At 35.0% G+C, this 12,387-nt stretch overlaps 2 protein-coding genes across 7 annotated transcripts in view; both read right to left on the bottom strand.

Annotated features, from left to right (window-relative positions):
* Positions 1-7,066, bottom strand: part of LOC147073512 (uncharacterized) — a 32,933-nt gene extending 25,867 nt beyond the window's left edge. Inside the window, exons 1-2 of the mRNA XM_085944993.1 lie at positions 6,888-7,066; positions 2,832-3,269 (exon numbers count right to left, since the gene is read on the bottom strand). Of these exons, the coding sequence (XP_085801119.1) occupies positions 2,832-3,168 (337 nt within the window). The 5' untranslated portion in view covers positions 3,169-3,269; positions 6,888-7,066. The remainder of the gene's footprint in view (positions 1-2,831; positions 3,270-6,887) is intronic.
* A 3,342-nt stretch (positions 7,067-10,408) lies between these two features.
* On the bottom strand, positions 10,409-11,870 carry LOC147073511 (uncharacterized). Of its 6 annotated transcripts, XM_085944991.1 has the most exons (4): positions 11,721-11,870; positions 11,150-11,261; positions 10,912-11,055; positions 10,409-10,676 (listed from the first exon to the last, which is right to left on the bottom strand). In XM_085944991.1, exons 1-4 carry the CDS (start codon positions 11,729-11,731, stop codon positions 10,629-10,631), a joined length of 315 nt encoding a protein of 104 aa, XP_085801117.1. In that variant the 5' UTR covers positions 11,732-11,870; the 3' UTR covers positions 10,409-10,628. The 6 variants fall into 6 exon arrangements, 1 of the variants encoding a protein (XP_085801117.1); XR_015070410.1 differs by having other exon boundaries at positions 10,409-11,055; positions 11,642-11,864; XR_015070409.1 differs by lacking the exon at positions 11,150-11,261 and having other exon boundaries at positions 10,801-11,055; positions 11,721-11,864.
* Positions 11,871-12,387: the final 517 nt, after the last annotated feature.

Here is a 12,387-nt window from a genome sequence, read left to right as displayed (position 1 = left end):
CCATGCTGGACATGAGCGCCTAGTATGCTAAAACATTACTCAAATAATATCGGCTGTGCTACCCTCTTGGTCTAGAGCAGTGGTTCCCAAAGTTGACTGGGCTCCGACCCATCTAACAAAAATTTCCTATATTAGAAAATAGTTTGGAAACCATGGTCTACAGAGCTACAAGAGTTATGCCGAATTCCACTGAAAAAAAATGTTTGATTTACACCACCACCGACTAGTGGATTTAGTCGTTCTTGTCGCCGAATGTTTATCGTCGATTTTTGATTTTTTAATATTGAGGTTCCAAAATATTAATTGAAAATGGACAAAAAAAGTATTATTGAATTTAACTTATACCTACACAAACCTACTCAACACAACACAGCCTAATTTCTCGTTTATCGGTCTTTTGTCTATTGCACTCAGTGTACCTACACAATGGCCCCCACTCCTGAAACGGGCCCTCAGGCTAGGATATTTGGCGGGCCCCCTACCTACCGCTAAGATTAAAGGCAGTGTGAAACACTACATTAACGTTTTTCAAATTGTGTTTTAGTTCAAATTAAGGGTACTTATACAGTGAATTATTAGCGATTTTTAATACATCTATCTACTTTAATAATGGAGCTGTCGAGTATCGACACATAATAATCAGAAAATATATTGCCTAATTATATAATTTAAAATGTTCATGGTGATGAAGTATAATAGCGCCGCAGGCAACTTTGTTTTACTATTAAAGCTAATTGATGATGTGTTTATCTCACTTATCTGGTCAAACCGACAAACCGGGCCCCCCACAGCCCGGGCCCCCAGGCTAGAGCCCTGTCAGCCCTCCCCAACCATGACCTATACCACTCCGTAATTCAGGTGGACACTGAGATTTTTTTTGACAGTTCCATTAGGGATTAGTGTTTCAAAATTTTTGTTAGAAATTTTTCTAAAAAGGGTACTGGAGAATTACAAATCATTTTTTTTGCCGTGTTTTTATTTGTCTAATCCCAGGGTATAGTTTATTGGCTTTCAATTTCAATGTTTAAAATCATTCTGATAATTTTTATGTTTGGGGGGTGCCAGGGCCCCTTGAGGAAGTCACTATGAATTCAGTAGTATGTCTAGTGTGAGTTAGAGCATTTTTGGGCTCAATTCACCGAGAGCTCACCGCAGAGAAACGTCACATTTTTAAAAATCAATACTTCAAAGTATCTAAACGCCACTTTTTGAGCATATACAACCATGGCAAAACCGCTATTATAAGCGTAGACAATATAAGTATGGTCACAGAGAACAGTGAAATATTTTAATAAACTTAATAATTAACAATACAATTATTACGTTGACGACAATACCTATGTAATAAAATATGCAAGTTCCTATTTCTTTCGAGCGTTGGTTATATTTTGGGTTTTTTTTTTGGTTTGGTATATTTAATATGAAAGATAACACGCTTCATGAATATTTATGATAGGTATATTATGCCGAAACGTAAATTTTAAGTAGGAAAAGTGGCATTTTAATGAAAATCGGTGACGTTTAATTTCAATAAGTGTGCGCCGTTTTATCGAGGTTTTATTAACCGGGCCATTTGTTTGTGGAAGCGAAATGTTTTCGTGGGACTCATAAACTGGAGCCTGTTTTATTTATTATACGTTTAATTAAATGAATACGGATACGGAATACTGACTATGGATATATATTATAATCTTATAAGAACAATCACTAATCAAAGAGTAAATAAAAGCCATCCAAGCCATTTTCACTCGTATTTCTTATTTTATTGATCAAATTTGAGTCGGAATTATCTGATATTATAACAATGTCGTTTAGTTAACACGGCTCAATTTTATATATAAAATATTGTTATCTATAACGTTATTTTGAAAAATGTTCCTTATTTTCGCATAACTATTTAGAGCGTTTTTATATGAAGGTTTAAGGCTCGCACAAACCAACGCGAATATTCACCAAGTACCCCGTCAAAATATCCCGAAAAAAGCACCCGCCATCGGTATGGAAGGTCCGGTCAAAAGATTCTCAAAAAAAAGCCAACGCCGCTGTAATGCTCCCTACTTACCTGTTGTTAATGAACAAACGTAACATTTATTCACGCAGGAGATCTAAAGATACAATGAAAGCCATCAATTTGTCATATATTTGGCTATTTTTTGAGACTCTTTTGACCGGACTTTCCATATCGATGCGGGTGCTTTTTTCGGGATATTTTGACGGGGTAAATGAGAATGGATGGCAGTGTCGGAGACAAATTGTATCAATGATAATATAAGATTATTGATATATTTGAATGCTCGATACCGAAACGTCAAACAATCTCAGCGCTCCATATTGAACTTTGTAAGATAATAACTTAATTCCCTTCCGAAATCTGTGCGTCGCGTGCTCTTTCCCGTAAGCCAATACGAGCTTGATTGGCGAATATTCGCTGCGAATAATTCGCTTTGGTGTGTGGATCGCATGAAGCACGAATGTCTTTGTGTCAAAGGTTACTTTATAATTATTTAAATTTTATGAAATGCATTGGCGAACTCTATTATGCTATACAGATTTTTGAAAACGGCGAATTTTATTAATTTAAAATGTTTGAATTTTATACATTGTAAATGATTTTATATTTGTACTTATTGTCTACGCTTATAATAGCGGTTTTGCCATATAATAGCGGTTTTTCCATGATTGTCTATGCTCAAAAAATGTCGCTTAGATGCTTTCAAGTATTGACATAAGAAATCTGACGTTTATTCAGGGTGAGCGGTCGTAATATAGAGCCCATTTTTGTATAGCTACGTCTATATAATATATTTTTTTGGGAAGAATGAAAAGTTTACCCATACGAACGGCGACCACGACTTCTCCGCTCGGTTCTCTTTTTTCATTCAACACATGATCGACGAACAGAAAAGCGTGGGGACTCTCCGCTTTATCTTTTGTTTCAATCTTCGAATCGGGTCCGTCCGCACGGGTAGGCGCCGTTACTAGCTGGACATCACTGTCAATGCCAATTGAAAGTTGAGTGACTGGTATTTTCTCACTGTCTAGAGCGAGGGGGTCGACATCCCCTGTCCCGTTCTGGCTGTCACCGTTTTCGTCCAGGTCAAAGCGAAGACGCTCCGTCCGCCCGGGGTCTGGCTCTCGGAGGCCCGCCTTCGCCTCCACGTCTGTCATTTTGAAGGTTTCTTCTTGACCGTCTGCGGTTTATTCGCTGGCACGGTAGGTCACAGTCGAGTGGTTCGTGCCTCAATGGTTCTCAACACATAACGTCGACACTGAAAATTTAATCATTAATATTTTATAAAGAATATAACATCCCTTAAGCCCTAGACGGCTGGGAAGAAGGCTTCTCGATTGTAGGCAATAAAATCTGTAACCTCCGATATACTGATACAACTTTAATCGCAACTAGCGAAAAGAACAAGTGTGATCTCCTTGGGCGGTTTAAAAAAAGTAAGCGCTGTATTGGGCTTAGCATTACCGAATCCAAAACGAAGTTAACGATTGTCAATCGATCTGACGAGCTTGTCCTCGTCAGTAGACTAAAGCATTTGGAATGAATAAGCAATTTCATATACCTCGACTCAAGCCTCTCTGACTCGAGCCGTGTCCGGATATTATACGCAATTGGGTATATCACATTTCACCGTGAGATGTAGTATCGGAAATAGATGACCGTATGGTATTGAAATCAAATTCATGTGTAAAATGTAATAAAAACCATCAGAATATAAGGGAAACACAATCATATTATCATATAATTTGTATAAAAGAATCACAAGTCGATGGATTGATATGAAATATCTGATAATGACAGCGTTATTTATCAGGTGCATGATACTAATCAATATTTAAGTTCTTATTGAATCTAATAAAATTGGAATATTACTGTCGGCAATGCTCCACAAAAAATGTGTAATTTTTTTATCTTGACCATCTTTTTCCTATAAGACAGCTCACAGAGATATGTGCTACGGCGAAATGTTATACGTATAATTGACATGTAACCGACTCCCGTAGCTGCGAGAATGAAATTAGGAAATGAATTACAGTGTCCAAGAACGCTATGAGTCCTCTCACCAAGATATGGAAAAATCGCCAAATTACCAAAACCATTCAAAAAACTTGTTTTCAGTCATCACCATTGTTAGTAATCAGCCAAAGGATATGAAGAGAGATTTTACAATATCTCCAATATGATAATGATCTTTGGTAAAGAAAAAAAATTGCTTTCTTTGACAAGTCCTATACATTACATCTATTTATTGATATCAGAAGGCCTTCCCAAGGAGATGATATCGACACCTCCTACGTAAAAGGTCTGAATTGCATTTTCGGCTATTTTGACTTAATTGCCTTTATTAAATGATTTTAAAGAACAATGATAATCGAAAAAAAAAACCCAAATTCATTCAATATAATATCAATAAACTAAAATTTATTTTAATTTATTAATTAAACAATATTTAGTACTAATTTCACTTGTTTAATTAATATTCGTCCACTTCAGAGGGACATGGTCACGCCGAGTCTGATGACCATAATATTGTCATTAAAATCACAGAGTGATCAATAACTGATGTCACGCACACAGCGCTGATCTATATTGATTGAAATTTCATATTTGAAAGTTGTTCACTTGTTTTGTTTTGATGCAACTCTGTGTCAGTTTGTAATTGGGAGTGGTCAAGAGTGCCTGTTGGAGCAAGGTAGGCTATAGGTAGCCGAAAAATAGTGCTCAGACAGTCATACTTAAGGGACGTAGTATAATAATTATTTACTGAATATGAAAGTATATTTTATTAATTTAAAATAGATATTTTACAACAAAAAAGCAAACTACGACGGGTTCGAACCTAAGCTGCTGTCACGGCTTCTTTGGCAGCCTTCTTATCCACCGAGCTAGTAAGGGCTTGCAAAACACGTAGTGGAAAAATTTTACTCTACCTATATTGTAATGTCATTATTCCAATTTAATCTGCTACTACGATTCTACTAAGCGCCATTTATGACTGACCACCAAATGTTTTTTGTAAAAATATATATCGTCACCTTACTGCTAAGACCTCGTAAGTCCGATATTATGGAAAAATGAAGTTTGTTCGACAGAATTTAAACAAAAAAACATTTTAAATCATATCAAAACCTCGGTTCTCTAAACTAGTATGCTGTCCATCTATCGACAAATTGTAAAAACTCGTAAGTCTCACGGTTTCAAACATGGAATTAAAACCTCGTATTTCACTACCGGTGTTAGCAGATTCATCGATTAGAGAGGTGTTTAAAATATTGTTTTATTACGTTTTTTCATTCCCCTCAATATTCTTCTCAAACAGAATTACGAGGTTTAAATAGTAAGGTGACGATATGTGGTATGTGGTTAAAATGAACTTCACTTACGCAATGGGTTGGACGAATGGCTAAGAACAATTTGTAAACGGCAGTTAAATTAATAATAAATTAATTAACAACTACTTCTCGGTAAAGAATTCAAATTAATACAACCTCCACTTTGTGGTGGCCCATATGCTCCGTTTAGGATCGAACATGGTTATTAATTAAGTACCTTTTTACTACCTAATTTGCAACAAGGCCTACTATAGTTAGGCCGTGACACGAAACTGTAAATTTTGTTGTAAAAGTACTGGTGATTGCTTGTACAATATGGTTAACTATTTACAAAAAATTTCATATTGACATGGTAAAACTTTAATTGATAAGAAAAGAATATTTTCATTTACTGCAAGCAGGTCACCACATTGCATTTGAAAATAATTAATACCTAGCACTACCATCATAACTCACAATTCAGTGCCCCGGCCTGTCTATAGTCGGCCTTGATATTGCAATAAGTAAGCGGTATTTTGCAGATTTTAGTCAGATGTTTTCTGATCTATTCTATGAAGCAAAAGAGGTGGTAGTTGTGTCGGAAAGTAGAGTTTGTCCGATTAGTCATGTTCAGGTGATTGAAACAAGAGGGGAGTTTTAAGCCACTGTTGAATTTATCATCAAAATCATTATTGTGTTAAGATAAATTTTAAAGTGCGGGCAGGTGAGACAAACTGATTTGTTTAAGTCCAACACCTCTCGCTTATGCGCCCCAAAATTCCTGGAAGCCAGAACTACATGTTACTCCACAAAATTTTTTAAAAAAAAACGGATTTTTGTGTAAAAGTGTAAAAAACAGTCAATACTCTTTCTGTATCGTTGACACACATCAAACAAGGGTCCCTATAAATCTGTCAGCACCTCATGTCTCAATGTATCTAAAACCACCACTGATCCTATTCAATGTGTATATTCATAATATTGTGGAGTCTATCTAGTCTTGTGGAGATGATACACAGGCAAAATCTTATTCAAAATATACCAATTGAAGGATTGAAAATCTTATAGTCTATGTATACCAGGCATTCCATTCAATAGTGTCCGTGGGGCTTTCATGACTCATGCGGGTTATATTTTCATACATAGGCGAACGATTAATAAAAAAAAGTTCAATCAAATGTAACAATAGGACAGATATTACATGACAGATATAGTCTGCCCTTAAGACGGATTCCAACGCTACTGCAGGGCTATAAATTGGCCGGCAATACTTGTACAAATGTCATTTCCGTGTCACAAAATAAGCTACATTTGGACAATTTTCATCTGTCAAAGGTGTCCGCAGACGAAGGACTGGCACAAAATATGAAATCAAATTTATTCATTTGCCATCTACGAAACTGTCGCGTACCAGTATTCAATCCGAACGGTGACGGATTGTTATTGTTATTGCCGTAATTCGGTAAAATTGTAGCGACGTAAAAAGTATGTACGGTCGACATCTCCCGCGGGGCATCAGGAAATGCGGCTTAAAACAGCACCAGGAAGACTGTACGGATACTTACCCTGTCTCCACTTGTTGATTGCGAATAAAACTTCTTTCAGATCGAAACTTCTTAAATTAAACATTTTGCACATAGGCCGATCTTCGTTCACTCGTCCCGAATTGTCATTTTTTAGGTCATGCAACCGCTTACCGCAATATTTGCTGCGCGTGCGTTTGTTTAGTTTACGGAATCGCAATATTGTTTTTAAACGACAACACTGGTGACTAAAAAATTGACTTCCCTAATTAAAAAATTACAGACCTACAAACTTATCTGGAGAATGAACAAAAATGGAACTACGAAATACTATAAGACGCCATATCGAAAAACGTCATTCAAAAATTGGATTTTGCCAGGTACGAGTTGTGATTGGGTAATTTTCGACAGTAGCTCCCCCATGTCATTCTCCAGATATTTTCTACAGATTGCCAAGAGGTTTTCGCCTCTATGCTATTTTTTCCAGTGAAAAAGCAGGGTACCTATAAACTTGCATAATATTTTCCACGTCAAGATACAGTAGCTTCAAAATTTCACTAGCTAGTGTTGTTGATTTGAAAATACGTTTGATTCAAAAAGCTTGGACATTGCTTTGATTATTAATTAATAAACCAATAAAAAATGCCTTGGTCGTTTGGCTCGTGAAAATGTCATCACAACTTCTGATTCGTCCGTGGACCACCTTCATAAAAAACGTCCCCAAATAATTATTATTAGGTACCTACTTTCACTTTTAAAGCCTCCCCAAACCAAAGCGAATATTCGCAGCGAATTATTCGCCAATCAAGCTCGTATTGGCTTACGGGACAGAGCACGCTTGCGCGACCGCCTTGCGTCTTGAGTGCGAATTTGCAGCGAATATTCGCTGCGATTTTCGGGAACTCTGTCGACAGCGAATTTATTCGCGGCGGACAGATTTCGCCAAGGGAATTAGTAAAATCAAAATGGCGAAGACATTGAGCAGCTGATCGAGTTGGTCCGGAAATATCCAATCCTTTATGATTTCTCTGACAGTGACTACAAAACATAAGAAAGAAAGATAAGATATGGGATGAAATTGTTGAAAATGGTATGAAGGTCGTCATAATAATATTATGTAGGTATCTTTGTCTAACCAAAGTACCTATGTAAAGTTTTTTGACAGGATGAATACGCTATTATAAATAAATAACTTTAATCTAAGGTCCCGATATTTAAAAAATACATATTATTAATTTGCGTCATGCACAGCCTTTAATAACAGAAACTTTATAACTTTGATTGTTAGTGCACTGACAGTTCTAACTTATTGCGATCGTTTGACGTTTTGGTTTCGACTTTCGAATGTTATAATTAGGTATCATTTACAATATCTACTTCAATCATATTCGGTATCGGTCACGTAAATACCCATTTTATATTCGTTGATAATATTTTTTTAGGTTAGATAGGTAGTCTTTAAGATTATTTTTTTGCATCTAACATTATGCAGCATAGCATTTCTATTGTAGCTAAAGATATAATATACATAGGCAGGTAGATAAGTAGGTACTCCATGTCGTCATTGTGGTATTTTGTAAGGTTTTAGACCAAAAACCTTACATACTACTTACTATCGGGTTATTTACAGTAGGACATACCTAGGTTGTGTTTGTTTTTTGATCTCAAGAGACCTCAATCACAAAAACGATATTATGTACCTATATACCTACTAGGTATATATTTCCTTCATTATGTATAGGTATATTGAGCTAATAAACTGGTTTTGCCCAGTGCCGACCGCGAACCAAGATAATATCTACATGTTCCATGTACCTACCTAACATAACCAATGTTTTCTGTTTCACATTAATTTGTATACCTACAAACATTTTAAACTTAATTGAGATGTTCTTAAACTTCTGTTCATGTAATATTATGTAGGTAGGTATATCTTGGTCTGCATTAGGCAATAAGATTAATAATTTTATGTGCATGTAAATATAAAGGTCAGGTACCTCCTCTAAGTACATAATATTATATTATCATCATGGATACCTACCTGAATGATGTTGGAGATATACTAATGCTTTGTGATGAATTTAATTTTAGCAAAAATCTTCAACCTTTCAATGTAGGTACAAAGCACCAGAAGAAATTAAAAATGAAACCCCCGGCATTAACAGGAATAAAATAATATTTCATCATAAACATCAGTCGGGGTCATTCCACTGCTAGATGAAAGCCTCTTCTAGCTCCTTCTACTATTTTCGGTCTCTAGTTCTTCGCTGCTACATACTTTTATTGTACTTCACGTGAACAAAGAGATCAACTAAGTGAAGTGTCAATCAACAAAAGTGGCATTTGTGCACAATGTTAATGAATTTTCCAAAACATTAAGTGTGATAATATAATATACAAGGATTAATAAGGCGTGGGCGAGGGCCAAGGTCCATTTTATGATTCCTCTATTGATGTACCTATTTTTATTAAGAAAAATGTTTGCCGTAGAATGGGGTGAATACTGAATAGACCCTTTTTAAAATTTCTATTTTTCTGCTACACATTATTCGGACAAATATGAATGACTTAAAACCTGTTTCTATGGACATAATCATACTCTAAAATATTTTTCAACTACCATTTATTATCAAACAGCCAATTTTGTGTGATGTCTCTTTCTATCCAGCGTTGGGGTGATTATAGACATGGCGGGTGGATAGAATCGAATAATGGTAATTTCCTAATGTTAAAAATGTAATTAAGTACCTACTGTACATTACAAATTTATGTAGGTACATTTAAGTATGTAAATCAAAATCAAAAATATAAATTTAAATGTTATACAACACAGTATCATGTAAGTATATAAAAAAACATATACTTACATAAACATCTATTTATCCAAGAATTATTTGATACTTGAATGTGTATTTTATATACCATATTCGATGGATGTATGTGGTGTATTTTGTAAAATATTTGGTACGTATTTATTATTTAACTAAGCGTATTTAATTTGCTACGTGACCTGTAGCTCTTTTATAATCACAAATTATTGTTGAATGTTCCGAAAATGAGTTTATGTGCCGAAACAGCTGTTAAGGTAAATGACTCAGTTAAAGTAGAATTAACAAAAATAACTATATTTCAAAACCATTATAATCCATCTACCATGTAAACACCATTTCAAGTAATAAAGAAATAAAAAGTCACCTAATTAAATAATATTATACTAGAAAAAATATACTATCTATATACCCACTTAATTTTCATTTAAAGTTGTAAAACGCCCGGTTACTAAATAGAGGAAGGACAGAGTCTTCTGGCACGACCGAATCACATTGGAACGGTGTTATTGTCATTTGAAAGTAACAATACTGACACCTAAATGAGTCGCCTGCACTGCCAGAATCATCTGAACCCTGTCTACCTATCTATATACAATTTATTGTTATTTTTTTTCATATTTGTCCATTTTATTACAATATCGTGTTACTTTTAAAGCTCATTGTAATTCTAATAATTATATAAATATTTTTCTTGTATTCTGTGCAAAAATGATTATTAAAACTTTCTTAACCTAAACCAAGTATTTTTTATTGAATGATCCTGCAAAAATATTCAAGTACAGTTAAGTGACATATTTTGTTTCGGTGTATAAGCCATAAATAAATATACATAAATTATATTTAATATATACATGTATACTGTATGTATAGCCACGGTTGGTCTTGCACTTGTTGCTGTAGCTATGCGATCTGGTGTGGTCCATTATCCAAAAACACTCAATCACATCCCTGGTCAAACAGCGGGCAGCCGTGTAGTGAGTCTGGCTGGCCTATGGTGGCACTAGAATGATTTCAATATACACAGTCTGTTAATTTGAATATGTTTTCGACTGAAAGTTGTAAAAATATTAGAAATCAGGATTTAAATAATTAAAAAACTGTTTCATTAAATATCATATTCATACCTATGCAAAATTTTGATTCCTTTGAAGTACCTATACAAAATACGGATGAATATAAACCAAACAAAAATATTTGTTACTGGTACTGCCATAGTAAAGTAAAGTTTAACATACTTCCCTAATAAAACAAAATTCCCAATTCTTGTCGTTCTGTAGATGTTTCATTTCAGTTTTTACCAACGATCCACTAAATATGAATTGGTCATAAACACTCAAAGGAAATCTGGCACTCACTGCCAGAATGTCCATGTCAGATACCTGCATAAAAATAAATGTCATGTTATGATATTATACGTAATGAATATGAATGTATCAGAAACAACATAGATTTTATTACGAATTTCACATTTACAGAAAATTTTCTGCGCTCATTTTTGAAAGTCTCCAAGTATGACGGGTATATTCGCACATGGGTGCAGTTAATGCACCCAATGATTTTCGGGAAACCTGCCCTTTCTTGAAGTCTGAAATTAAAAAATATTTTCACCGACACAAAATAATATTCCCGTTAAATTCTTATTGAGTAGGTAATTTACTTGTTGTGTCTATGCGCAGTTACTCTAGTTACATGACATGTACATTGTAATATTGTATAAATTGATCAGAGGGTATCAACACAACACTAAAGACTGTCAGCGCTGTATGGCGACTGTATGTAAGTATTACTAAGCACTGCTATTATAGCATCGGACACGTTTCCTATGCATCTGCTTACTGATGCCTGGCTCATTGCGCAGAAGACTTGGCCTACCCGTTTTTGGTACGCTCCCTCTGCGTAGAAACGCAAAATAGTCAAAACCTACAATTCAAATAACGGAGACATGTTATTTCAATAGCATATTACCTTCAAATCCTGTTAACTCTTCATGGTAAATGCTTATTTATAATATGTGCAGTTATGAAACTGAGTAAATCTATCTTACCTATGAGCCATGGCAATCTTGCCCTGTCATAAAGTAAGGTTATATTAAATGTCGATGTAATTTGTCGCACGCCATCTCATTATATCTTCAGCGTGTAATAAGCATACAGAAGACGTGTACATTTTGTCAACACACAACTGTCACTTTGACATTCGTATATGTATTTAGTCTATGGCTGCATCCAATGCTGCCACCTTGTTTCAGATAATTAAAATACACTTTACGCAAAGTGGGTAAAAGTTGTAGCAATTCTGAAAGCGCTATAGTGTACGTGTATTTTTTATATTTAATTCATAAAAATTATAGAATAATTGGCGTAAAATATTAATAATATTTACAATTTTAAATCTGGCGCGTAGATAAAATTATTTAGTCTATGGCTGCGTCGCTGACGCTTGTGGGAGGTCCATTTACCTGGATCACCCAATGTTAAAACTCCAACTTTTTTTGTGTGCATTTGTTTGTGCATCGTTAGTGCACGTTTGTGCACGATTTTTTTTCGTTTGTGCACCTATAATAACCGAAAAATTCCAATTTCAAATTGGGTGTTCCAGCTAAACGTTGGGTCACCCAATGTTGAAATTTCAACTTTTTTTGAGTGCATTCGTTTGTGCATCGTTAGTGCACGTTTGTGCACGCGTTTATTTCATTTGTGCACGCACATTAA

Source organism: Rhyacophila brunnea, unplaced genomic scaffold, assembly GCF_057557595.1.
Source record: "Rhyacophila brunnea isolate RB1 unplaced genomic scaffold, BYU_Rbru_1.0 scaffold_17, whole genome shotgun sequence".
NCBI classification, from domain to species: domain Eukaryota; kingdom Metazoa; phylum Arthropoda; class Insecta; order Trichoptera; family Rhyacophilidae; genus Rhyacophila; species Rhyacophila brunnea.
The sequence above is the reverse complement of the archived record's forward strand: the minus strand, read 5'-3'. Positions and strand labels throughout refer to the sequence as shown.

Coding starts and splice junctions, on each gene's coding strand:
- LOC147073511 (XM_085944991.1), bottom strand. Junction 11,056..11,149: donor ATGAGCGCAGAAAATTTTCT/GTAAATGTGAAA, acceptor ATTTTTATGCAG/GTATCTGACATGGACATTCT. Junction 10,677..10,911: donor AATTTTGTTTTATTAGGGAA/GTATGTTAAACT, acceptor AAATCATTCTAG/TGCCACCATAGGCCAGCCAG.